The sequence below is a fragment of the Cydia fagiglandana genome, chromosome 10 (assembly GCF_963556715.1).
Source record: "Cydia fagiglandana chromosome 10, ilCydFagi1.1, whole genome shotgun sequence".
NCBI classification, from domain to species: domain Eukaryota; kingdom Metazoa; phylum Arthropoda; class Insecta; order Lepidoptera; family Tortricidae; genus Cydia; species Cydia fagiglandana.
In genome coordinates, this window is record NC_085941.1 from 8,470,680 (window position 1) to 8,495,053 (window position 24,374).

General features: G+C 36.1%; 3 protein-coding genes across 4 annotated transcripts; 1 reads left to right on the forward strand and 2 right to left on the reverse strand.

The window, feature by feature from the left end:
- Nucleotides 1-966: 966 nt before the first annotated feature.
- Nucleotides 967-12,771, reverse strand: LOC134668095 (monocarboxylate transporter 10). Its single transcript, XM_063525579.1, has 5 exons — nucleotides 12,170-12,771; nucleotides 7,389-8,513; nucleotides 6,861-7,307; nucleotides 4,029-6,601; nucleotides 967-3,278 (listed from the first exon to the last, which is right to left on the reverse strand). The coding sequence occupies exons 1-3, from the start codon at nucleotides 12,456-12,458 to the stop codon at nucleotides 7,234-7,236; spliced, it is 1,488 nt and encodes a 495-aa protein (XP_063381649.1). The 5' UTR covers nucleotides 12,459-12,771; the 3' UTR covers nucleotides 967-3,278; nucleotides 4,029-6,601; nucleotides 6,861-7,233.
- Nucleotides 12,772-13,022: 251 nt separating this feature from the next.
- LOC134668073 (E3 UFM1-protein ligase 1 homolog) lies at nucleotides 13,023-16,703 on the forward strand. 2 transcript variants are annotated; one of them, XM_063525547.1, is made up of 7 exons: nucleotides 13,023-13,147; nucleotides 13,252-13,350; nucleotides 13,469-14,454; nucleotides 14,579-15,020; nucleotides 15,163-15,621; nucleotides 15,700-15,911; nucleotides 16,529-16,703. In XM_063525547.1, exons 2-7 carry the CDS (start codon nucleotides 13,268-13,270, stop codon nucleotides 16,645-16,647), a joined length of 2,301 nt encoding a protein of 766 aa, XP_063381617.1. In that variant the 5' UTR covers nucleotides 13,023-13,147; nucleotides 13,252-13,267; the 3' UTR covers nucleotides 16,648-16,703. The 2 variants fall into 2 exon arrangements, with proteins under 2 accessions (XP_063381617.1, XP_063381616.1); XM_063525546.1 differs by having other exon boundaries at nucleotides 13,114-13,350.
- Nucleotides 16,704-16,937: 234 nt separating this feature from the next.
- On the reverse strand, nucleotides 16,938-20,654 carry LOC134668138 (prefoldin subunit 3). Its single transcript, XM_063525648.1, has 4 exons — nucleotides 20,415-20,654; nucleotides 19,889-20,131; nucleotides 19,373-19,527; nucleotides 16,938-17,641 (listed from the first exon to the last, which is right to left on the reverse strand). The coding sequence occupies exons 1-4, from the start codon at nucleotides 20,481-20,483 to the stop codon at nucleotides 17,554-17,556; spliced, it is 555 nt and encodes a 184-aa protein (XP_063381718.1). The 5' UTR covers nucleotides 20,484-20,654; the 3' UTR covers nucleotides 16,938-17,553.
- Nucleotides 20,655-24,374: the final 3,720 nt, after the last annotated feature.

Consider the following 24,374-nt stretch of genomic DNA (forward strand, 5'->3'; position numbering starts at 1 on the left):
AAAATTTTAATTAATTAATACTTGATGAAAACTAGAATGTGTTTTGTTACTTGCATTTACCATGAGATAAGGTATACAACATACTATGTTGTGACTCCACAGATGTAAAAAAATAGTGGTATTTGGCCCAATCCCATTATAGGAGCTGTAAAACTGCATACCTCCTATAATGGGACAATTTACATAATGATGCTTGCCATGCCATCATTTCATGTTTAAACAATACAGAAGTAAAATGTAGTTACGAAATATGTCAACCAGGAGGTATGCTCGGACTTCGGATAAATTAATATCGTTTTTCCAAACTTTCATTTAACTTGCCCTGTTAGTTAGTGTGGGTCAAATCTTGGTAGCCGAGTTTGAGCCACTTTCCGGTTGAGTTGAAATTTTGTATTCGTAATTAAATATGCAAATCGGATAATAATGCAATATTATGATAACATGGACCAGATCTGATGACCTATTTCAATATTTTATACTGATAGAGCAGTGTCCATTACTGGGGGGCCCATTACTGGAGCTTTGGTGTCCATGACTGGAGAAAAAAAGCATAGTTTTAATTTGTTAAGTATGTGGAAACTCATCGCAGTATCTTTGATACAACACGCCTGAAACATGAAAGACGGATAGGACTTTCATCTTTTAATACGCTAAGCGGTAGACCATTTACATGTATTAGGGAAATATCACAAATACTCCAAATTCCCTCTTAAATGTCCCATGACTGGTGCTGTTACTATAGTAGATTTACACGTTGACTGGACCACGCTAATTTTGCACAAACTTGGCAGTAAGGCCAAAAATAATCCCTATAAGTTCCATACTTGATGTAGCACTTTGCATGAAATGAAACCTTAGCGTGATCCGACTCTACATATTTATTTTAGATTTATTTATCTACGATAGCCTTAAACGTAAGTACCATTAGATTTGCATTCTGGTGACTGATATACTTAATAAAAAATATTTGTATTAATGAAAATATTTTATTGCATTTGGTAGTTCTAAAAATATAAGGTTTAATTGACAATTCGATATAATTCTCTACACATTTATTTCGCTACCTACTTAACTTAGATAATGTAGTGATAAATGTGACAATAATAAAATATGTTTTATCACTCGGCTGCTATTCAAAATATTATGTATTTGTCTGATTTACTCTGCATACCTAAAATATAACATTGTATTCTCTTAGTATAACACTTCAAACTCTCGCGTTTTGTACACATAATTAATGTTACTAGATATATCGCGTGTGCGTAAGTGTGTGTATCGCGTAAGACCCGTTAGTAACATTAATTATAGTATTCTCTTAGTAGTTAGGCTATTTCATTATTTAATCAAATAAAACGTATACAAAATATCCGTAAAACTATACCCAATGTTTACAAACGTATAAACATCCAACATCAGCATTACAGAAGTAACAAATAGAATAAATTTAATAAGCGATGTACAATTTAGGGTGAGTCAAACATTAAGATAAATAGCATTCCAGGGGCCATATTCGGAAACTAAAATTGAATAACAATTCAATGAGTACATTCATTAGTTCGCCACGCTTAATGCAGCTTACTCGTATTTTAGCTGAGCTTAAGAGCGAACATACACTAGAACAGAGTTAAACCAAGCGATTTTGATAGCCCTGTGCAAGTGTTATTTAAACGTAATAATTTAATAGAAGAATGACTCCGATCGCTGCCAACTTACCTTGGTCTACCTCTACCAATGTATTTTCAATATAATTTTAGTACATCAACTGCACGTTCGCATGTCCCAGGACATGTCCCAGTTTTGCTAGAGCACGATAACCTTTGTATACCGTTATATCATTCATCGACGATGAGAGATGATATACCTATACATTTGATGCAAATAATCGTTTGCGCAGGCTACTTAGCATTATTCTTAATTAATTAAGTAAAACAGAATATAAAATATAATATCATGAGGTAGGAACCTTAATTTAATTTTTACTAATATTGCGCGTATTATTTATAGGCATATGATTAACTTAATTATTGTATGCTGGTTAGGTGGACTGGGACAACAGATGAATGCAGTATCTTGATTACAGTAATATAGGAACTTATCATAATTTACATTACTCATACTACATAATAACTGGACACATACCTATGAGTCCAATGACATTCGATAGTGCTTTGTATCCTTACGACAGATGAAGTAAGTACCTACAAGTTTTATTAGATTTGTTTCAAAAGCCGTATCAAGTTTACATTTAATTGTTTTTCCGATAACTTTGTATATTGCATTCTTCGAGGGACTTTGTTTATTTATTTTCACCACACCAGCTCGGAAAGGCTTACTTTGCACTTCAAAAACTAATAGCAAAGTTGAATTTTATTCACATGTGAGGCAAAGTAATCAAATGCAAATTTTGAGTTGTTTTCTTATGCTTGCTGGTAGAATTGGGTTTTAAATGATGATTTTGGATGATTAATATTTAATAGCATTCATTTGGATTTGATTTGGTTTGATATATTACATTTAATATTTGCTTCGGTTTGGTGTGGTGAAAAATTTAGTGTTTCACTCGGGGGCAAATTTTGTTTAACCCTCGTGCTTTGAAACCCACGCCACGCTCAAGTTTCCATTTTTCGAACCCCTCGCTACGCTCGTGGTTCAATTTTGGAATCTTTCGCTTGCTCGGGTATCAATATTAGCACGAGCGGTTAAACAACAACTTTGTCCCCTTGTAAAACAAATAACGATTACTATTTCATTTTAAATTGATAAATTGCTAAATCGCTGTGTTGTCTTGTTTTTTGTTTCATACTGGAGTAATATTCCCAAAGAAAGGCTATATAGGTACCTACATTGGCGAACACAGTATATTTTTTTTTTTTGGCGATTCACCAGAGTATTTGATAAAACGGAACACGTCAATTGCCCTTGATTAAAACCTGTATTAATTCCATATAAAAACTAGGTACAAATTTGCGTTACCCGTCTTAACTAGAAAATGATTACTGATGGTTTTCGTCTATATAGAGAACCTTTTCGTGTATACATATACATAGTTTTTAAACTTTGATTTTTTCATATTACGTGAAGAAAACTATAGATCATTCAATCTGATCATTCATAGTTATTAAAATAATTACAGATTTTGTAAAATAAGTATAGGTACAAAACAATTTATTACATGCGTCCAGCCGATGGGACCCTTATTTCGATTGAGACTTTAGAGCTTTTACATCTCGCGCGAGTATACATAGTTAAATAAAATTTTAGGTTGTCACATTCATTACCTATGTAATGTGACAACCGTCCGTCCGTGAATGTTGACGACCGGTCTGGCCTAGTGGATAGTGACCCTGCCTGCGAAGCCGATGGTCCTGGGTTCGAATCCCAGTAAGGGCATTTATTTGTATGATGATACAGATATTTGTTCCTGAGTCATGGGTGTTTTCTATGTATTTAAGTATTTGTATATTATATATATCGTTGTCTGAGTACCCCACAACACAAGCCTTCTTGAGCTTACTGTGGACTTAGTCAATCTGTGTAAGAATGTCCTATAATATTTATTATTTATTCCTTTATTCATCATTTTTCTTAGGCTAGGTTTTTATAATATGTATATAAAAGTAAAATATAAAAACACTTACAAAACAATAAAAAATACATATAAACACATTATAAAAAACCTAACCTAGGGTGCCGCCGGCAGCGGGGCAGGGCCCAAGCTGCCGGTGGTCAGGGCCGCAGAGTGAGGAACCGACGTACTATACGCGCCGTGTCCAAAATTACCGCCTTCTGCATCTGACCCTTGATCCAGCCACCCAGCGAGAGACTCTCTAGGTGTTGGTCGAGACTCTTCGCTATGAGACCGTTCGCTGACACGACTATCGGAACAATGATCGTCGAGTCAACATCCCACATGGCGGTAATCTCATGAGCTAAGTCTAGGTACTTGCTGGACTTGTCCTTCTCAGCCTTCACGAGATTCTCATCATGAGGGATGGTTATTATTTATTATTATTATTATTTATTATTACCAGCATTTAAAAAATTCACAATCATAAATTGATTGTGCACCTTATTTTCATAAAAATAACACTGTACCTACCTATATATTGTACACAAAGGGAGCGCTATTTCATAACGGACCTGCCGAAGATTGCCTCTCTTTAAGACTACAAAGAAAGTCCTATTTGATCTAAGTAATTTGATTTTGACCGAACTGAAGGAAGGCATAATATTAATATATCTTAGATATTTAAAGTCAAAATATACTTAACGTTTTATGTTATTATATTCAAACAAAATAATAACTTAAATCTGGCAACGCAAACGCATAACCAAAAAGTCAGCGTAAAGGTAATTTTGTATTCGAATCAACGTCACATAAAATAAATACCTATATATAATGGGCAATATTTATGCAACATTACTCTGTAATGTTATGTCATTACTCTGTACTCTATATGTACCTAATATGTATTTGATTATGATTCAATATCACAGACTACTTACAACATACTTCTGCCCGATTTATAAGTAAAACTTTACAATTAGTGCCCTAAAATTTTAAGCTAGAAGTTTAGGTTGTTATTCTCACTGAGTGACGAAAATTGACATTCGTTGTTACAATTTCGAGTCAAACTAGACCAATCATCCTATTATACAAGATTCTAATATTAGCATGGAAGCATCCTGTTGCTATGGTCACTTTCTGAATTATGTTAGTGCATGGTTTTAGTCACGGTCATTGTTGTTGATGTCGAAGTGGCCGGTTTTATGTAGGTAATAAGATCAAACTGTGCACGGTAATTCATGTGTAGATATCTCGTAATACACAGACTCAGGGTTTTCGAAATAAGTTTTATATTTATTCGAAATACCTCGAAATAAAAAATTATATAAAAAGTGGACGTAGTATTTGCACTTTATGAAATTATATGGTAAGCATCTACCTATAATTCGGGTATTTTTAATAAATTCATCCATATATATGTAAGTAAAAAGTACTTGGACGACTTGCTATGACATTTAGGTACTTAATATGTCCTAGAACCATAGGCTGTACGAGAATAAGTGCTTTATATGTTGACCGACATTCCAAGAACTGAACATTAATTCACAAGAACACGAAAATCAAATTAGAATGCACAGAACCCGCAAATGAGGAAACATTTAATCATTTGTATTTAGCACAGGAAATTGTACTCACAAGTTTTGCTTCATAGGTTACTGGCCTAAGTTTTGAAAGACTACCTACTGACGAACATATCGAGAAACAACACTTTTTTCTCGCACAGACGACGGTGCCACAACGAATTTAGTGTAAATGTATAGACATTTACACTAAATTCGTGAGGCAAATTATAGAATTTGCCTCATCATTTTACTGTAATATTCATTAGCTGCGGCGGTAGCACGGTCGCATTTTTATCGCTTGTCACTATACCTGTCACATTTTAATAGGTCTGTAAGTGCGAAAGTGACGGGCATAGTGACATGCGATAAAAACGGAACCATGCTGCGCCCGCTGTTCACTACAACTACATAGTTAAGCCATTTTTATTTAACTAATTATTGTAAGGTACACTTTTTTCAAATATCGGAATTTTAATGTTATTCCTACTCATAATCACGTCTTTTTTCGATCCCAGTAGGTGTACCAAAATTTTCCGTTTTCCGTTCCGTTACCGTAATACAAAGTCCGTGAAAAATGGTAACGGAATGGAAATAAAAATCTAGGAACACTTTTTTTCTCCTATAAGGATCGAAATGGATCGTGATTCTGAGTAGAAACAACATAAAGATCGCAATGTAGAGTACAACTTTTAAAAAAAGGCCCAGTTACAAGTAATATTAAAAATACAACATAATTACAAAACACTGACTTTAGAGATTCTATGTAAGTAAATAATAATAAAACTTTGATAAAATCTTAACGTATACTTTTCTGTACATCATATACTTACTAATAATGAAAAAAATTTATTGAAATTTTTCAAATGTACTGTAAACTGTACCATTTTTAAATACATAATTATATCACCTATTTTGTTGCACTATTTAACTGTCGTAAATAATTTAATGTACCTAAACGTTTCAAATAATTATATATTATTGTCAATATTAACTTTAATATCTATGATTTAATCTTATTCTTAACTAAACATTACATAAAATATGACAACATAATATAACTAATCTATCTAGGAACGTTTAAATGGTAAATGTTTTACAATCAGAGTAAAATTAAAAATGCATAAAAAAAGATACAGTCGACATCATAAATATTTACTTAATTGCATAAATGCACATAATCGTATAAAGATACTATTTAAAAAATGTGGTTAAGTATATAACTTTATGAGCTCGACCGTACCAATATTAATTTTATCAATAAACAAAGTATTTTTGCATAATATTAGGAGTTGAAAGAATAGTTTAAAATGCTAATATACAAAGTGGAAAATATTGAAGTACGTGAGGTGTTAGCTAAATCTGCCTCCGCATAACATATTTGCAAAAACTACATTTGAAAACTCATTTAATTTTATGCCTTTTTATCATACAACAAAGTGTATAATATCAAACGTGGTCTATGCATTATGCACTATAGTTCGTTTTTTTAGCATTAGAAAGAACTTGCAAGAAGGTAAGCGATCTTGACATGTCTTTTAATTGAAAAACGCTTTTTAAAAATCAAAAACTCTTACTTATGAAAGCCGAAGAATATAAATGATCGTATTAGATTCATAATTGTTAGTATTGTTACATATTCGCCATAACTTATTTTTAAAATTTGTTTGTCGATTAAAAGACACATCAAGATTGTTTACCTAATTTCTAATGCTAAAAAAAACGACGTATACGTATGGTAAGCGAGGTAGAAATATCCTGCCTCCGGCCGCGAAGTTGCAGCACGCCGGCGCCTGCGCCGGTATCATACGGACATAACATAAGTACTTAAGTTCAATGAACATAACGATTTTTTTAACAAACGGCTGATCCATTAGGAGCAAGCATTTTTTAAAACCTATCTACGATTGTTTTTTTCACATTTTTTATCACTGAAATAATTTACAACTACTGGCACAAAACTTGAGTTTGTACAAATATGGTATTGCATACCCATCTATGTAAATATAAGTTACATCTATAATCTATATACCTGACATTTTACGTTTTCTGAAATGTGTTCGGCAGTTGCGTTGTTACGGCTACTTAAAGCCAAAATTTATCTGGTTATAAAGAAGTATTAACCATCCGATCATGGTGATTATCGCCATTTTGTAGAGGGCCAGATCCCGAAAGTTTTTCTGAAAAAAGAAAATTGGATTAGAAGCACTGGCGTACAAAATGTATCGTATTTTAGGTAACCTGCGTTAAAAAACACTTACCAATATCATTTGAAGATAATTTCCCATTTATGCTATTACCCTTGTCTAGATTCTGGCGTTTTTGAATTCCTGGCTTGCGATAAAGACGTATGGTAAACATGAGAGTGGCGCCAACCAGCGGAGAAATGCCGGCGAGAACGAATGGCAAGGTATAGGAATCATATAAACCATGCAGATAGGCTGCGAACGGCGGACCGATGGACAGCGGAGCCGCCGCAAGACCCAACATGCAACCGATAGCCTGCGCCGCGTGGGCACCGCCAACTAACTCAAACGCTATCGGCCCAATTAGGGCAATAAATGCACCGTCGAACACGCCCATTCCTAAAGAAATAACAATTATAAAGGCAAAGGAATTAACAAATGGCAAAATAATTGTAAGAATTCCTATGACGTAAAACGAAATCTGCTGTAACAGAATGCGGTCGATACCAGGCTTATCCGCGAGGAATCCGAAAACTAGTCTCCCTACCCCAGAAGTGGCTGCTATGCATTGTATGGGTACATTGTTGTATACTTTATCGAAAGTTTCAACGAATTTTCCTATGTGCACGTAAGGCACAAAGTATCCGAATAGTGCCACGGGCATGGACAGCGCCCACATCCTATATTTCTTATTTTTCCAAATTTCGACACTCACTATAGTTTTAATAAGTGAGGTACAGTTGTCTTCCTTCAATGGTTTTTCTATGACCAATAAAGGAATAGGTTTAAATAAAAGACCACAAAGCGCAATTCCAAATGTAAATATAGCTAGGACTCTGAACATCCAGTCGAGGCCGTAATCTTCAATAAGATGTTTCATAAGAGGAGGCATCATGACTGTGAAAATAGAACTGCCTATGGTGACGATGCCATTGACGCGGCCAAGATATTTTTTGAAGTAGTGGCCAAGAATGGCGAGGGAGGGCGTGTAGGCGAGAGATGCGCCTAGTCCATATAGGACCCCGTAAGTGAAGCATAGAATGTCGACGTGATCGGTGGCGAACGAGGATAGAAGCAGGCCAGAGGCGGCGATGGTGCCTCCGAGTACGGCGGTGCGGCGCAGCCCCATCAGCGCGGTCAGCACGCCCGACAGCGGCGACAGCAGAAACGTCGTTCCCATCGCCAGGCTGCCCACCAGAGCTGAAACAAACATTTAAATTGGAAACTGTTGCGACTTATTAAATATGCATACAAATGTTCAAACTTTATCTTCCCTTTACTACGTTAGCTTATGTTAAACCTCAGAGGTCTGGATATTGGAGAATATAATCAAACCTATGCCATGGTGGCATTGCCACCTTTCGGCTCATACACTGAACGGCTTCCTTGTCTAGCTAGTCGGTCGTTAGTAACCCTGCCTACGAAGCAGGCGAGCCCGGGTTAAATCCCGGTAAGGGTATTTATTTGTGTGTTTATCAGGAATATTTGTCCCTGAGTTATGGATGTTATCCATGTATATACGTACTCGTATGTATTTGTCTATACAAGTATGTATATTACCCATTGTACAAGCTTCGCTTAGTTTGGGGCTAGGTCGTTCTGTTCATGACGAATAAGCGAAATTGGTTAAATCGAGAGATAGAATTAAAATGAAACTGTTTCTCGTAAAAAAAACAAAACAACATTGAGACAGTATCAGATATTATCTGAAGTTAACTACACAATAAATAAACAATATTATTTTTGCGAACTCCGATTGATCTTCTGCGTGTTAATTATGTTATCATGACATATTGCGGCCAGATAAAAAATAGGTACGTACTTCACCAAAGAAATGAAAACAAAGCGCAATATATATATTTATTATTGTCCATGTCAGAATGATTTCACATAATTATACAATGTAAGTTCATGGGTTTTGAGATTATTTTAAAATAAATTATCGGTGAATATATTTGCCAAATAAAACTATCTCGGAGGCTGGAGTAAGTATTGAATTTGTCGCCTATGCACTCAGTTAAGTTGCCAAGTGCCACACAATGTCTCGTAATCTAATCGGGTCACCAGACACGAGATACCTATCTAACTAAAACCATCAAGAAGATATATGCATGTTTTCTACGTATGTCAATTGAGTGTGAGGCACGACCGTTCGAAGATAGGTAATGAGGCTACACACTGGCGTTTGCGGAACGGCGACTGTCTGGCAAATTAATATAAATTAGTTTGAATTTCGAAATGAGAAAACGATTTATTAGTATGAACACTCAACGCATGTAACAACGTCTAATGTAAAATTATTGGTGGTCAATACATATTGCTCAAATTAACTACGAGAATTTTCCGAAAAATACCTAATGACATGCGTACATTTAATACCAGAAACAAATGCAAACTTGCTGTGCTTGCGACTTGGCAAGGCTCGAAAATCATTTATTGGGTAAACAGTACCATTTCTACAACAAAATTTCTAATCAAGTACTTAATCATAATCACATATTAGATTTACCCGATTGGAAATTTAAGAACGCTGTTAAAGATAAATTGATTGAAAAATAATATTTAAAACCAGTGTCCGATTAATTAAATTACTAACGTTAAAAGCCCGCTACGCAAAAATGCCTTACTTACATCATTTTATGTAGAAAAGAGCTGATACTCTCCAAACTGCTAGATCGATTTTTATCAAACATAGCTAAGAACTACTGCAAGGAAGCTCGCTTTCACGTAAAAAAAACCGCATCAAAGTCGGTCCAGCCGTTTGAGACCTACGATGCCAGAGACAGACAGACTTTGGCGTCAAACGTATAACACCCCTCTTTTTGAGAAGTTGTAGGTATGGGATAATTATACAATTTGAACGAATGGTAAACTAAGTTTTAAGGAATAATGTGCAATAATAATTGATGGGCAGAAGTGTATAAGTTGTATTTGGGTAAGATTGTAAGGTTATAATTAGTCATAAGGTTTCGTAAGGTTATCTTATAGATAGGATAGGTTTGTTTTATGGCTATCCTGAAAAGTTACACGTTTCTGAGAAAAACTAACTTATGTCTAACGAAAATGCGGACAAACAATACATTATGACCTAAAACTTTATGGGAAACAATAAGACCCTGGTCGGACATTATTTAGAATCAAATACCTACACAGCACCTAATCATTTCCCTGTTTTAATAACAAAACTTCCGTGAGACACAGACATATTAAATATATTAAGAACATGTCGAGTGTTTTTCGACTTAAAATACGTGTGTTCTTAATATATTCAACATTTCCTTGTTTACCGTTATTTTGCCAAGAACTTCGGTACTTAATTATTTTTAACTGCGTAGTTAATTTAGATAAAATATAAAAAAAGACAGGTACGATAATAACGGTACAGCACAAGCTATTTGTTTTGTTTGGAACAGTATTTATTGTTCTAGATGAGGAATTCTATTCTTCTCAGCGGATAAAAGAAGATCAAACGAACGTCGTTTAGGGAAAAGGATCCAATCCACAAAAAACCACTACCATTGAGAGCCATCTCTTTTTTGAAAAAGTAGAAAACTGTCGCTTGTGGTTTACGAGTTAAAGCTTGCCGAAAATCTAAATTCGTCTATTTACCTCTCTATCTCTCTGACATGTTCGAGCGATAGAGGTAAATAAACGAACGAAAGAACGAAGTGGAACTTAAAAACTAGTAATGTCGTGTAGCGTCATAAATTAACCGTGCTTTATGCAATTTAACTGCAGCACAGCGATGCGTTGCATTTCCATAATACCTAGTACCTACGAAATTTTAATTTAAAACGCGTTAGGTAGAGAAACATGAGTACCTAACGAAAGTTGTTTTCATCAGCTCAATGGTTTGAAATTGAATCCGATTGTGGCCTTCAACGAGGGCGCCACGCCGCCGGCACGCGCGCCGTATCGAGTGCCATCGGCGCCAATTCTGATAAAACTACTTACCAATAAAACTATGCCTATTGTATAGCAGTCGTAAATCTCGAAACATCGTTATGTGGTATATATTATATTGATTACTTGTAAATCTCGTTTTTACATGGTTATAGTGAATTTGAGACTATTTGTGACGGCACCTTTTCCCGTGGAAAATCACATTTAATTTTTATTGCAAATATTTATTATTAATCTCGAATCTTTGGAACAGGCATTATTAATATTAATTATTCCTTAGTTTTGTTTTAGGAAAATGTTTTTAAAAGAGTTATAGTGGACTAATAAATTAACATTTTGTTTGATGGCCTTGAATGATGCGACCCTAATGTCAATGGTGAATTTTAATTTATGGTTAAAGTGTACAATAGTCTTATATTAAGTTAAAAAAAAACAAAATTACTCTTTCTAATTATTTTTTTTTGCACCAAGTTTAGATTTTATTTTATTTCAAAAATTATCCCTTCAATTACTGAAATACCAACGAAAATAAATACTCTAAGATGCCCAAATTTTGTGATTAAGATCAGTTGAAAAAAGAAAACACAAGAGCAAAGGGACTACTAGATTCTACAGTGTAAAATTATAATTATAAATAAACAGGTTTCCTTACCTGTGTAATACCCTTTTAACTTAATTTAACTTAATCTTAAGTTGTAACCACATTCCAAATAATTTTTAAAAAGAATTAAGAGAAACTGGTATAACTTAAAACAGTCCCTATGCAGTTTTATATAAATTATTATTTTTATTATATAAAGTTCTTAAAATGGTATTGAATAAAAGAACAGGTACAACAAGTTATTGTTTACCTATTTGATAAATAGGTACCATTAGACAGTGGTAAGGGAAAATAAATACAATTGCATCATCTCATTTTGCAAAGTAGGTGAGCTAACCTAACATATACTTACATGCTTTGCTCTCAAAGTTTGGTACATTTTGTTCCTTCAGTTGTTTTGACATCACTGTATATATCACACTATATGAATTTATCACACCAAAGAGAAGGCCATTTGTGAGGAATGAGCCCACCAGCACAGAATATGCTCTGAACCCCCCATCAGGGGGACCTCTTGCGAACTCATCAATATTTCCACGCACATTTCCATTTGTTTCGGGTTTCGGTATCTCGGCACTTCTCACCTCCACATTACGTACTTTAGTCAGTAGTTCTGAGTTTTCCTTTGGTTCCAAATCCATTTTCCAAAATATTATTTGATTCTTTCATACGACACCAATCCGATGAAAGGCTTTTGAACATCAATTCTATTAAAACTGTAATTTGATCTCGACTATCTACGTATAAAATAAAATTGTTACACAAAGCAAACTTTTATCACTTATTCAGAGGGAGTATACTATGATCATAACTTCATAACCCCGGTCAAACTTATAGTTCATTTTTCGATTTATGAGCATAATCTACGACACGAATAAATCAGGCACGCGGTCGACTTCTCTTTGATAAATTAATTTCTGCATCCTCGCTGATAGTGAACTACTGACTGACTGTGACTGAATCGAATGACAGTGACAGTTCACAGGATGGCACTTGACAGTTGAGAGGAATATTGCCAGTAAAAGAAACTTTAGGTATGACATGATTCGATAGTGTTATTCGATACCGTTGTTTAAAATCAATTTTAAAACAATAATTATGCATTTTCGATATTTATGACGATGATGATAAGTCCTATTATCAAATTCTGGTCATTGTTAGTATTGATGAATAAGAATATTATTAACAGAAGTGTAGAAAACAAAAGTCACCCAGGAGATCTCGAACCGTGGGATGTGTATCTGAACGCGTTCTACGTGTCAAAAAATTACAACACAGCTGTCTACTGTCATCATCTCAAGTCTAGTCTATTTTCGCGAACAAATACGTGGTGCGTAAATATTATTTTTTACATTTTGTTTAAAATAAATTTGCGAAACAATACAATTTTGTTTCACGAACTACAGCGGATAATTAAGTTCATTGCCCTTTCAGAACTTGTTTCCTAAACATGGCACCATCATCAGATTGGGATGAAATAAAGCGCCTAGCTGCAGATTTCCAAAAAGCTCAGCTTAGTTCTACTGCTCAAAGGTAAGTTACAACTTTTCATCTGTCGACCCTGGTACACGATGTGCCCTATGCCCTGACAACAAACACCAAGTCTATAACATAAATTACAAACAAAATGTGTATATATATTTGTTTACAGGCTTTCAGAAAGAAATTGCATTGAAATTGTCACAAAACTAATAGAACTGAAATTGATTGATGTGATTTTCACTACTGACGGCAAGGAGTATTTAACTACTCAACAACTAGTGAGGGAAATAAAGGATGAACTTTATGTACATGGGGGCAGGATTAACACAGTTGAGTTGGCTAAGGAGCTCAATGTCGACCTCAGCCAGATCAATACCAGCATCACTGAGATTGTCAAAGGAAAAGAGGTTCAACTGGTGTCTGGCTATTTGATAGCATCATATTATTTGGAGAAAATAGCAAAAGAAATCAATGAAAAACTTCAGCTTCAAGGACAATTATCTGTTGGAGAGCTGACCCTGCAGTATGACTTGCCAGCTGAATTATTACAACACAGTGTACTTGAAAAATATCTGGGTAAACTCATTTTTGGTAAACAAGATGCTTCTGAACCCAGAACTTTTTATACGGAAGAGTATATTATGAGGACAAAAGCAAAAATTAAGGGAGCACTGATGGGCCTTTTGAAACCGACTCCTATAACTGTTATAGTCAATCACTGTAATGTTGCTGAGCGGCTTTTCCTGTCCCTGTTTGACCAGGTGAATGCCCCTGGAATGCTGACTGGCAGACAAACAGGAGCTCTCTATGTACCGTCTTGTTATACTAAGTCACAAAATGACTGGGTGATGAGCTTTTACAAACAAAATAACTATCTGGAGTATGATGCATTATCTCGCTTGGGCATCTCAGACCCTAAAGGCTATGTGAAGAGGACTCTACCAAATGAGGACCTTACATTTCTCAGCAGCTGTGCACTAGGGTCACAGATCAAACAACAGCTTGAGACAGCTCTAGAGGAGTGTATAGCATCTAAAAGTTACTTAGATGTTGTTGCCTTGCTGCCCTCTGTATTATCAGATACGGATATTGAAAATGTTCTAGATGAGTTACTGAAGAACAACTCAAAGGCAACAATTGTCTTTGAAAACACTGGTAATCACATCTTCTATATTGATTGTTGCCACTCACAAATCCTAAATTACTGTAGTTACCATTGATATTCTTTATTCTAGACCTGCGAGTGGATTCATTATTAATATTGAATTTGTATTTTCAGTTTTCAGCAACCACTATATTGACACTTTAAAACAAGCTTGCACACCAATGATGCAAAGCAAAGTAGATGCAGTTGTCAAATCAGGAAAATATCAGCAGTTTTATTTAGAGAAACAGTTGTCCAAGGCTAATGACCTAACACAACAGGGCCATACTGACCACAAAGCTGAAAGGCGAGATGAGAGAAGAAGGAAGGCAGCTTCAGGTAAAGGGGGTGGAGGCACCCAAGGCCGCGAAACAAAAACGAAGGCTGTAAAAAAACATCCAAGGGGTAAACAGGTTGCTCACGATTCTGACTCAGATGATGCCTCCACTGTCAGTAAGAAAAACCCGTCCCAATTAGAAATTGTAGACATTGAAGATGTAAAGAAAATCATCAAAGATGCTCTTGAAAATGAGGGACTTGAAGATCTATTGACTCAAATAGCTGAATATCTACATGGGTATGCAATCCTTTCACTTTTGTCAATGTATTCAAAAGATGACTCACATGCCAACCTTTATACAAATATAGCTGAGCCATATACTTAAAACAGTTTAGGGATTCATAGATATAGGTAATAATAATAAGTTTTTGTTTTCCAGGGGATTGAACCAAACTGCATTGGTACTAGCAAAAGAAACAGCCGAAAAGCTGATGCAAGATGCCACTCAGAGCAGGAAACAGACTCACTCTTCTACACAAGACAAGATCAACATTTTGATAAATGATATCAAGCTTTATGAGAAGGGTCTTAAGTCCTTGCCAGCTGATAAACAGCCCCAGTTCATCAAATACCTTCTCAAGTCTTTAGGAGGTGATGTCTTATCCGAATTCTGCAAATATGCAGCAAACCAATGCAATATTTCTGTTCAAATAGATGTGTTAACTCCTGAACAGAGAAACAAAATTATTAACGACTTGACAGAGGAATACACGAAACCATTTAAGGCTCTGAATGCCACACTCTCTGATCAGAATTTGGAACTGTTTTATCAAGCTGTTGACTTGTGTCTAGCAGAATGTGGTATGATTTTGAAGAAGATAGACAAGAAGAAGGACAAGTATGGTTTTCTTATTCATGAATTGACCAGCATTTTACATTTGTAGCAGTGTTGGATGCTCATTTAGTTTTTTTTCAGGCTTGTGATAACCAATCACAGAGAAAAGTTGATATCAGAGTTGGAAAATTGTGATGACCCAGCCTTGTCACTGCATCTGGCTGTGTTGGCGATATTTACAATCCTTACGCAGAATATGCTGCATGCATCTGGGAGGCTGGTGCCTGTTATTATCGAATTTTTGAAAACTCAGCTTAAAGAGGAGCAGTTTGTAGAACTGCAACAGTACCATGGTAATAATTATTGTTTGAAAAATAAAAAATCTACCTACTTATACAAGTTATACAAGACCTATTCAGTCACAATCTTGGAAATAAATGGAAAAGTCCACTACCTCGGCAGAGACTCGAATACGCGACTACAGGATCCATACCGCTTTTAATTATAAAAATGTTTTAACTACTTTTACGTAATAGAACGTGTTAACCGTTAAACTATTTGACATTCCTTTCTAGTCATTCGATTTCGAACCGTAATTCTTACTGTAGAGATGCGTTTTTGTTTTAAGTATGATGGCAAGTATGTTGCCGCTATGGACTTAATAGCTCCTCTACACGATGGCCCAGCGCCGGCCACTCCAAAGGACGCATTTATGCCTTAGAGGGAGCAAGTGATATTGATATCTCATTCTACCGCATGGCTGCGTCCCTTGGAGTGGCCGGCGCTGGGCCATCGTGTGGAGGAGCCATAAGGGGCCGCTGTCGTCCAACTCTTTTGTACAGCGTGGCGCGTGGGTTCAGTCCGCGACCTTAATGATGCAAAAACTAGATTTTTTCCTTTATTTCAAACAATTAATTTCGATGGTACTATTACGTCATTGAATTAATGCCGAATGCTATTTTTATTGCAGAGTTAGTTACAAAGTACCTGACTGCAAATGACGAAGAGAAAACAGGGGTTGAAGACAAGTTAAAGGAGGAAATGGCTACAATTAAGAATATTGTTTATGATGTTAAGAAAAACAAATGAATTGTTTTTGTTTTCAGTTTCAAAGTAAATGAATAATATTGTTTTATCAACTGAAATGTCTAATCATTTTAATTTTTATGTCAAGTCAAAAATATTTCATTCATGCACCTTTCTTCATTACAATAAGGCATTCAATGTATTCATTTTTTGATACATCAATGCTACACAGTAAATATCGTAAAAATATAACTCACCATTATTCATCAATTCTTTTTTCCAGGAATTAATTATCTCCTAGTTTCCTTAATGTAGGTGAAGGTTTCACAAAAGGGGATTAATAATGCTCAAAATTAAAAGCAAGCATTTATTACAAAATCCTGTGAACAACAAATCCAGAGAACACAACAATTCAATTGTAAATAAATAGTATTAAGCATTTTGCAAATCCGTAACATTTAGTAATCTGAACTGGCCAACTTGAGAATAATTATGGCTTCACAAATTAAAATATGGACATGCCTAAGACATAGTGTACAATTGTACATAGTACAAACATTTAGCAATGAATAGTACAACTAAATTCAGTAAGTTAATAAAAGCACCAGGGTATCATAGTTCATTATGGAAAAACAAAATATGTTAGTTTAGAAAACATCAAAAGTAACACACTGGAACATTTAAAAGCATCCGACTTTATTTCTTTAGTGTTTTAAACTAAAGAAATACATATTCTGCTAAAACTCCTATTATGAAGCAAGTTTCAATCTGTAAATGCACTTAGTGCGGAATAATACCCTTAAAATGCAATCTCTGGCAACTTGTGACATTAAAACACCTGTTAATATTAAATAATCATAATATAATAACTTGCCAAAGACACTTTGTTCCATTAGTTCATATAAAATAGTACCTATGACTAAATCTATCTTTTTTCTGATAGGTGCTATAGTTTATGGTTAGCATAGTTTATGAGTTAGCTTTAGCGGCTTGACGTTTTTTCACATCCCAGTTGTACACTCTTGCCATATTTACTTCAGTGGTTGTCCATTGATCACTGAAATAAATAAAAAATAATGTAAAACACTACTTATGCAAGAGTTGGGAGTAGACTGTAAAGATGATGAGAGGTAAGAAGTACTTAACAGTTAATATAAAAGTAAAAATAGATTTTACTTGTGACATGGACAGTCAAGGAATTTGGTACCATATCAATATCACAGTGACTACAATATAAGTTCCCTGGTGGCTATAATTGTGCGACAAGTTGTTGCACAGGAATCAAATTCCTTGACTGTAATGTATTTAGTATGAATAGGGAATATTAATCAAAACTCTGCATAGAGAGCGTCACTAGCACAATCACAGGGCCTACCGCGAAACACGAAAATCGAAAGTTTGGTTTCTGCCTCTCTATCACTCTTGCTTATTCAATTGATAGAGAGGCAGATGGGTCATTCTAAGTTAAGAGGTAATCGCTTATATGAAAAAGTGGCACAACATAGATGTTAAAATTTTGATCTAATTATACAATATTTTTATTGAAACAACTCTTTTATGTATATTTGTAAGCTAATCAGTCATTTTTTTAATTTTTTGACCATTTTAGAAGACACCAGGGGAGAGACCGTACTTTTTCTATGTAAAAAAGAGAGAAGGGTCTCTCCCCTGATCTCTTTAAAAACATAAACAAAATTGAAATTTTGACCAGCCGTCTTACAAATTCGAGCAAATTAAAGTGTAATGATTCATTTAAACAAGAATTCATACCTCCACTGTACATTTTGGAAAATTATGTGCCAGGGGAGTGACTTTTTCACGTCAAATCAGATATAATTGTGAAAGTATTTACTGTAAATAATTAAAATAAAGTATTTATATAATCTATGCATAAACTATAGTAAATATACAAATACAATTAAGTATGTGTATCAATAATTTTGAAATAAAACTGACCAGGGGAGATAGTACTTTCATAAAACAACATTGTCAAGTAAAGGCGGTCAATGATCAAAATGACTGACGTCGGAACCAAAAGATGACTGTCGCAAGGTTGGTCGTCAGTATTGAATGAAATGCATTGCTATTGCGATTAAAATGGCAATAATTACAATTATAAACCTAATATTTTTACATTTACATAACGGCCAGGGTAGGAGACGTAGAATTTGGGGGACAAAATTTAACATAAATATTTTTTATGAAAAAGAAAAGTTTAAAGGATTTTATTAATAACATTACAATCAATATTTGTTTTAATTTATGAAGTATACCAAATTTAACGGATTTATGGGAATTACATCTGGATAAAATTAATGATTAGTTGAAAAACCTGCAAAGGGACAGGCCAGGGGAGGGACATTTTGCATGTTTGAGGTGCAATTGGGACAAAACTGAATTAATAAATAAATTGAAATTCACTGTATATAGAGGAAATGCAATCTTTTAAGAGAAATTACCATAATTTATTTAAATTGCTTAAGAAAAGTATGGATATGTATCATGGACACCGTTAATACCTCTTAACTTAGAATGACCCAGATAACGAAATTTCGCGTTTCACAGTAGGCTATCTGTAAACAAACTGCCTTGAGCATCAATGTCATAGTGAAAACTTGTCAAAAAACTGTTTAAAGCCTAGTATGTATAAGTTACTCTATGGTTTACTGTGTGCACTAGTGCTGCACTTAGTGGCAGAACATTGGAGTAATACTCTCTATACCTGACATGTAAAACTTTGGCATTCAGATAAAATTTATTTGTATTTATATAAATAATAGACAGTTACCGTAAGAAATCCAAGTCATGTTCTACACAGGCCAAGTTTTTCTTAGCAGTTGCCATATTGGTAGAGAGTAACTTCTCAGCGTCTTCTAAAGAGTACTCCAACATCACATTAGCTCCCAGCCACAGGTATACCTTCTCAGTTGGTGGTACATTAGCCTGAATATAGAAATATTTCAATACTTTATTATGTAACTAGGTAAATCAGAAACTTACTTACAATATAATATAAATAAAATATATATTATCTTGTAACAATATGTATCATTTACAAAAATGTTCAAAATAGGTAAGTAAGGGTGGTATTCCACTTATCCAATCATTGTCCAATGTGCATTAAGTCTCACTCACACTAAGCAAAATGTGAGAAGCAAATACATATTGGACAAAGATATTGGACAGATGGAATACCACCCTAAGCAAAATTAAAAACACTTTTTCAACCACTTCCATCATTCTTTCTGTGATGGATTAGTTCAGCTCAAGAAATACATGTATTAAGAAAAAACAGATATGTTACCTTAACAAAAACTTGGTCACTTAATAAAAATTGAGTATCCATTTCTTCCTTCTGCGCTTTCAATTTCTCTATCATTTCAAGTGATCTAGCTAAGTCAGGAATTTGTTGCCTCAAGCGCCTCCTTTTGGTTGCTAGGGTGTATTCCATAAACTTGTACTTGCCATGCTGTTCGTCGAGTTTTCGTAATACTTTATCTACACCTTCAGAGTTTTCTGGTAAACTCATAAATTCATCAACATTATCCTGGAAAACAATGAATATATATTAGATTTTAATGCTCAATACCAACAAAGAAATATTTATTTTAATGAAATAAATATATATATATAGCTTTTATTTTCAATACAAAGGCAGGAAGGACCAAAAAATCATAATTTAAGTAACAGGTGCTGGTGGATTCATAAGACTAACCTATAAAAATTTCACGATTGTAAATGTTTTAAACTATTATTTTATTAAAAGACCTTGATTCAATTAATTGTCTGTAGTAACGATATGCAATAATAGCGATAAAGTAAACACTTACTACAAATACAGCTTCAGGAATTCCCGAATAAGATTTTGCATTTGCGGACTCCGCTGCATCACCTTCCATTTTTTATTAATATATTGATCTTTTGTAATAATTATTCGATTCAAAGCAGCACCGACGATTTATATCACGACGTATAACACTTTTTATTATAAGATGCCGCAATCATTTTTTTATTCGCCGAGAAAATTTTTATTTCTACGGAACAAGCAAGGAGAGGAGACAAGTGAGACAAGACCAGCCCATCGACACCCCATACTTTGATAATTTAAGAACGTACTTGTTACCAACATTGAGGCATAGAAATAATCTTATCGAATTAAAATGACTGCTGTTGCATTTTGTTGGCACATACCATACTTGCTTTTAACATAGACGTATTATACTTACTTTTCTTTAGGTTGGTATGATTGGTAGTAAAACGTCAAACGTCATTTGAATTGTCGTGAACGTGGAAATACGGAGTCCGGTTAATACACGACCAAATAATGTACAGCCCAATAATAGGCGTCCACTTTTTTGGATGCGTATTATTGGGTTGTACACTACTGCCCTGTTCAAAGAGTGGCTTCGTATTATTGGCACGGACCGAGCTTGTACACCCTGATAACGCTCAACCCAATAATACACGACCCAATAATACGAATCCATTTAGTGGACGCCGAATATTGGTCGCATATTATTGGCCCGTACCGATAAGAGCCGTAACACACTACCGCACCGCACCAAGGTCATTGTGGGATGCACCCATAAGTAAGAGGGAGAAAGAGATATCGCTTTCTCCCTTTTACTTATGGGTGCGTCCCACAATGACCTTGGTGCGGTGCGATAGTGTGTTAGCTACTTAATGTTCGACCCGGGATTGCTCAACCCAAGAATGTACAGCCCAATAATTGGCGTCCACTTTTCGCTCCACACCACAGACTATAAATATTTGACACATAGAGTGATATTCTAGGGATGGGGCGACGATTTTTAAGTTTACGATTCAGTAATGTTGCCATGCGCAAAAAATAAGCAGATAATGGTAAGGTTAAGTAGCTAACATATTAAGCCCGCTCCACACTCGTGCGCGAATCGCGGCGCGAAGCCGCGAACGCGAGTCTGGAGTCGATTTCGCATATCAGCGAACTAGACTCCACACTCGTGTTCGCGGCTTCGCCCGCGATTCACGCGCATAGTCTGGAGGGCGCTTTATCGCACCGCACCGCGATCTTGGTGCGTCGCGCCCATAAGTAAGAGCGAGAAAGAGATATATTTTTCTTCAGCCCGCTCCAGACTATGCGCGTGAATCGCGGGCGAAGCCGCGAACGCGAGTGTGGAGTCGATTTCGCTGTCTGCGAACATCGACGCCACACTTGCGTTCGCGGCTTCGCGCCGCAATTCGCGCACGAGTGTGGAGGGGGCTTTCCAGACGGAAACAATTGTTCGATCCATGAAATGTATACTTGGTCAAGCAGATCTGGTCAGTAGAAAAAGGCGGCAAATTTGAAAAATTTAGGCGCGTAGGGATCTCTTCCCATAGAAAATTTGAATTTCGCGCCTTTTTTTATTGATAAGATTTGCAAAACCAGCTATAATTAGAATAGAATGACAGAGAAAGGTGCCTGCAATTTGCACGCACCGCGACCCTTCGCACCGGTAAGTGAGGGCGAGAAAAAGATATCTGTTTCTCGCTCTCATTCATGAGTGCGACGCACCAGGGTCGCGGTGCGGTGCGATAGTGTGTTAGCTACTTTAAATGAGTATAGTTTTCCTGGTTCTTAGGCCCCGTTCGCACGACAGCTTTTTCAACGCGCGTTAAAAAAAGCGTTTGAATGACACAAATGGATAACCATTTATGTATTCACACGACAACGGTGACGCTTTTATTCAGTGTTGTTGGATTTTAGACTTTAAGCTTTGGTCGTTAAGTCGAATTTAGAGTGCGACCAGATTCAAGCGCTTTTTTAACGCGCGTTGAAAAAGCTGTCGTGCGAATGGGGGCTTACTGACTGTCAAATTGGTTTGACCAGAGATACATATGTTTGACGAACTATAATTAAGTCTTCGTCACACAGGCGCGTTTTACGGGTGGCGCGCGAGCGGGGCGTGAGCGTTTTATATGTAAAGTAGCTATAGGTGGTCAAGCAAATCTTGTCAGTAAAAAAAGGCGTGAAAATAAAATTTTCTATGGGACGATATCCCTTCGCGCCTACATTTTTCCAATTTGCCGCCTTTTTCTACTAACAAAGAAAAGAGATATACGTTTCTCGCTCTCACTTATGGGTGCGACACTCCAAGGTCACGGTGCGGTGCGATAGTCTGTTAAGCCCCCCATTCACACTTGGGTAGGATCGTGTATGGGGGTTGCGGACTACGAGCCGTCCTACAAACTCAAGTAGGATGCCATAGTACTGGTGATGGACGGCAAAACAGAGGGCCTACCGCGAACCACGTTCGACGTGTTGCCCCTCCGTCGCGCGTGTAAATTCGTACGTAAGTGTGACAGGGCAGGGGTGCTGCCTAGCACGTCCAACGTGGTTCGCGGTAGGCCCTTAGTACCGTGTGTAAGCTATTTCTTGCTCCGTAGTCCTGTGAGGCGGACTACAAAGTAGGATGGTGTGTGAGCTATATCTTACACCGTAATCCTGCGAGGCGGACGACAAGGTAGGAGTGTGAATGAGGGGCTTTAGTTACGCGGCGCGCCCCGCTCACGCGCCGCCCGGAAAACGCGCCTGTGTGACGAAGCCTTTACAGAGAATTCTTATTAATAGTTTTTAACAGAAGTAGACCGTTGGATCTGACCTAAGTTTCTGAGTTACACACTCTCTTTTTGTATTATTTAACGAAGACTTCCTTATTCCTTCGGGACTGATCGAATCGGTCGATTTGATCAGTAATGAAATTGGCGTCAATCTCCAATTTTAGATTTATGGTGATATTAGAGCCCTCTTAATTGAATAAACGGGTATGTCCTTAAACCACGTCCAAGACCACCGGTGGACAGGCAGCAGCGTCCCTCAAATTCGGTGTACTCGACTGCGATCGCCAACCCGCCTGCCAAGCGTGGCGATTATGGCATTCACCCCCCAAAAAAGGGGGAGGCCTATGTTCAGCAGTGGACGTCTTATGGCTGAGATGACGATGATGATGATGAAATTGAATAAATGCCCCAGAACGAAAATACAAAAAACGAAAATCAAGAGTGAACAGGCACCTTCTGGGCGAGCTCTCGGCTAGTCTGTGGCCATGAGTAAGCCCATTCATAATAAAAAAAAAAAAAAGAAAATACTAACCTCACAAATTGGTATTCTTGCGTCCGCACCTCATTTTATCGGTAATATCGGTCATTATCGGTCATTATCGGTGGTTGAATTCGGTGAGCCAAATTGGTATTTGCGTCCGCACCTCCTGATTCGATCGGGCAATTGAATCAGATTGACGAAAAATTGACTAATCTGGATATGCCTTTAATTGACAAGAGTTTAAAGGATATCATACAAATACGACGGAATTAAAATAAAAGGTAACTTGCTTATACTGTTGTGTATTGCTATTGAATATAGTTCGTTTTTTTTAGCATTAGAAAGAACTCCACAGAAGCAAGCGTGCAGTCTTTATCGGGCTCTTTAATTGTTAATAATTATTGAATTATCTAATGTAGCATGGTCAATACATATAATTTACTTCAAATTATTACCGCTGAAAGTGCCGGATTTGGAACCAGAAGCTTACTTCTGCGAAGTTCTTTCTAATGCTAAAAAAAACGGACTATAGCTTGGATTGCTCATGATAAAATTAATCTTGATTGAATTTCTTTCAGATCAAAAATCAAGCCTCAACATCGCAATCCCTCAACTCAAAAAAAAGATTCCGATTGTTGACGCCAGAGATATAATTATTTCCAAAAAGCGTGCACAAATAACAGATGCACGTGAAATATTAGCTGAACTAGCTCACAGATTAATAATA

What these genes read in the sequence shown, in the direction of transcription:
- LOC134668095 (XM_063525579.1), bottom strand. Translation starts at nt 12,458, where the DNA reads ATGGATTTGGAACCAAAGGAAAACTCAGAACTACTGACTAAAGTACGT. An exon ending in AAACTTTGAGAGCAAAGCAT is followed by an intron (nt 8,514 to 12,169) that starts GTAAGTATATGT and finishes TGTTTGTTTCAG; the next exon opens with CTCTGGTGGGCAGCCTGGCG. An exon ending in ATTATCTTCAAATGATATTG is followed by an intron (nt 7,308 to 7,388) that starts GTAAGTGTTTTT and finishes TTCTTTTTTCAG; the next exon opens with AAAAACTTTCGGGATCTGGC.
- LOC134668073 (XM_063525547.1), top strand. Translation starts at nt 13,268, where the DNA reads ATGGCACCATCATCAGATTGGGATGAAATAAAGCGCCTAGCTGCAGAT. An exon ending in CTTAGTTCTACTGCTCAAAG is followed by an intron (nt 13,351 to 13,468) that starts GTAAGTTACAAC and finishes ATTTGTTTACAG; the next exon opens with GCTTTCAGAAAGAAATTGCA. An exon ending in ATAGCTGAATATCTACATGG is followed by an intron (nt 15,021 to 15,162) that starts GTATGCAATCCT and finishes TTTGTTTTCCAG; the next exon opens with GGGATTGAACCAAACTGCAT.
- LOC134668138 (XM_063525648.1), bottom strand. Translation starts at nt 20,483, where the DNA reads ATGGAAGGTGATGCAGCGGAGTCCGCAAATGCAAAATCTTATTCGGGA. An exon ending in GTGACCAAGTTTTTGTTAAG is followed by an intron (nt 19,528 to 19,888) that starts GTAACATATCTG and finishes TTCTATATTCAG; the next exon opens with GCTAATGTACCACCAACTGA. An exon ending in CATGACTTGGATTTCTTACG is followed by an intron (nt 17,642 to 19,372) that starts GTAACTGTCTAT and finishes TATTTATTTCAG; the next exon opens with TGATCAATGGACAACCACTG.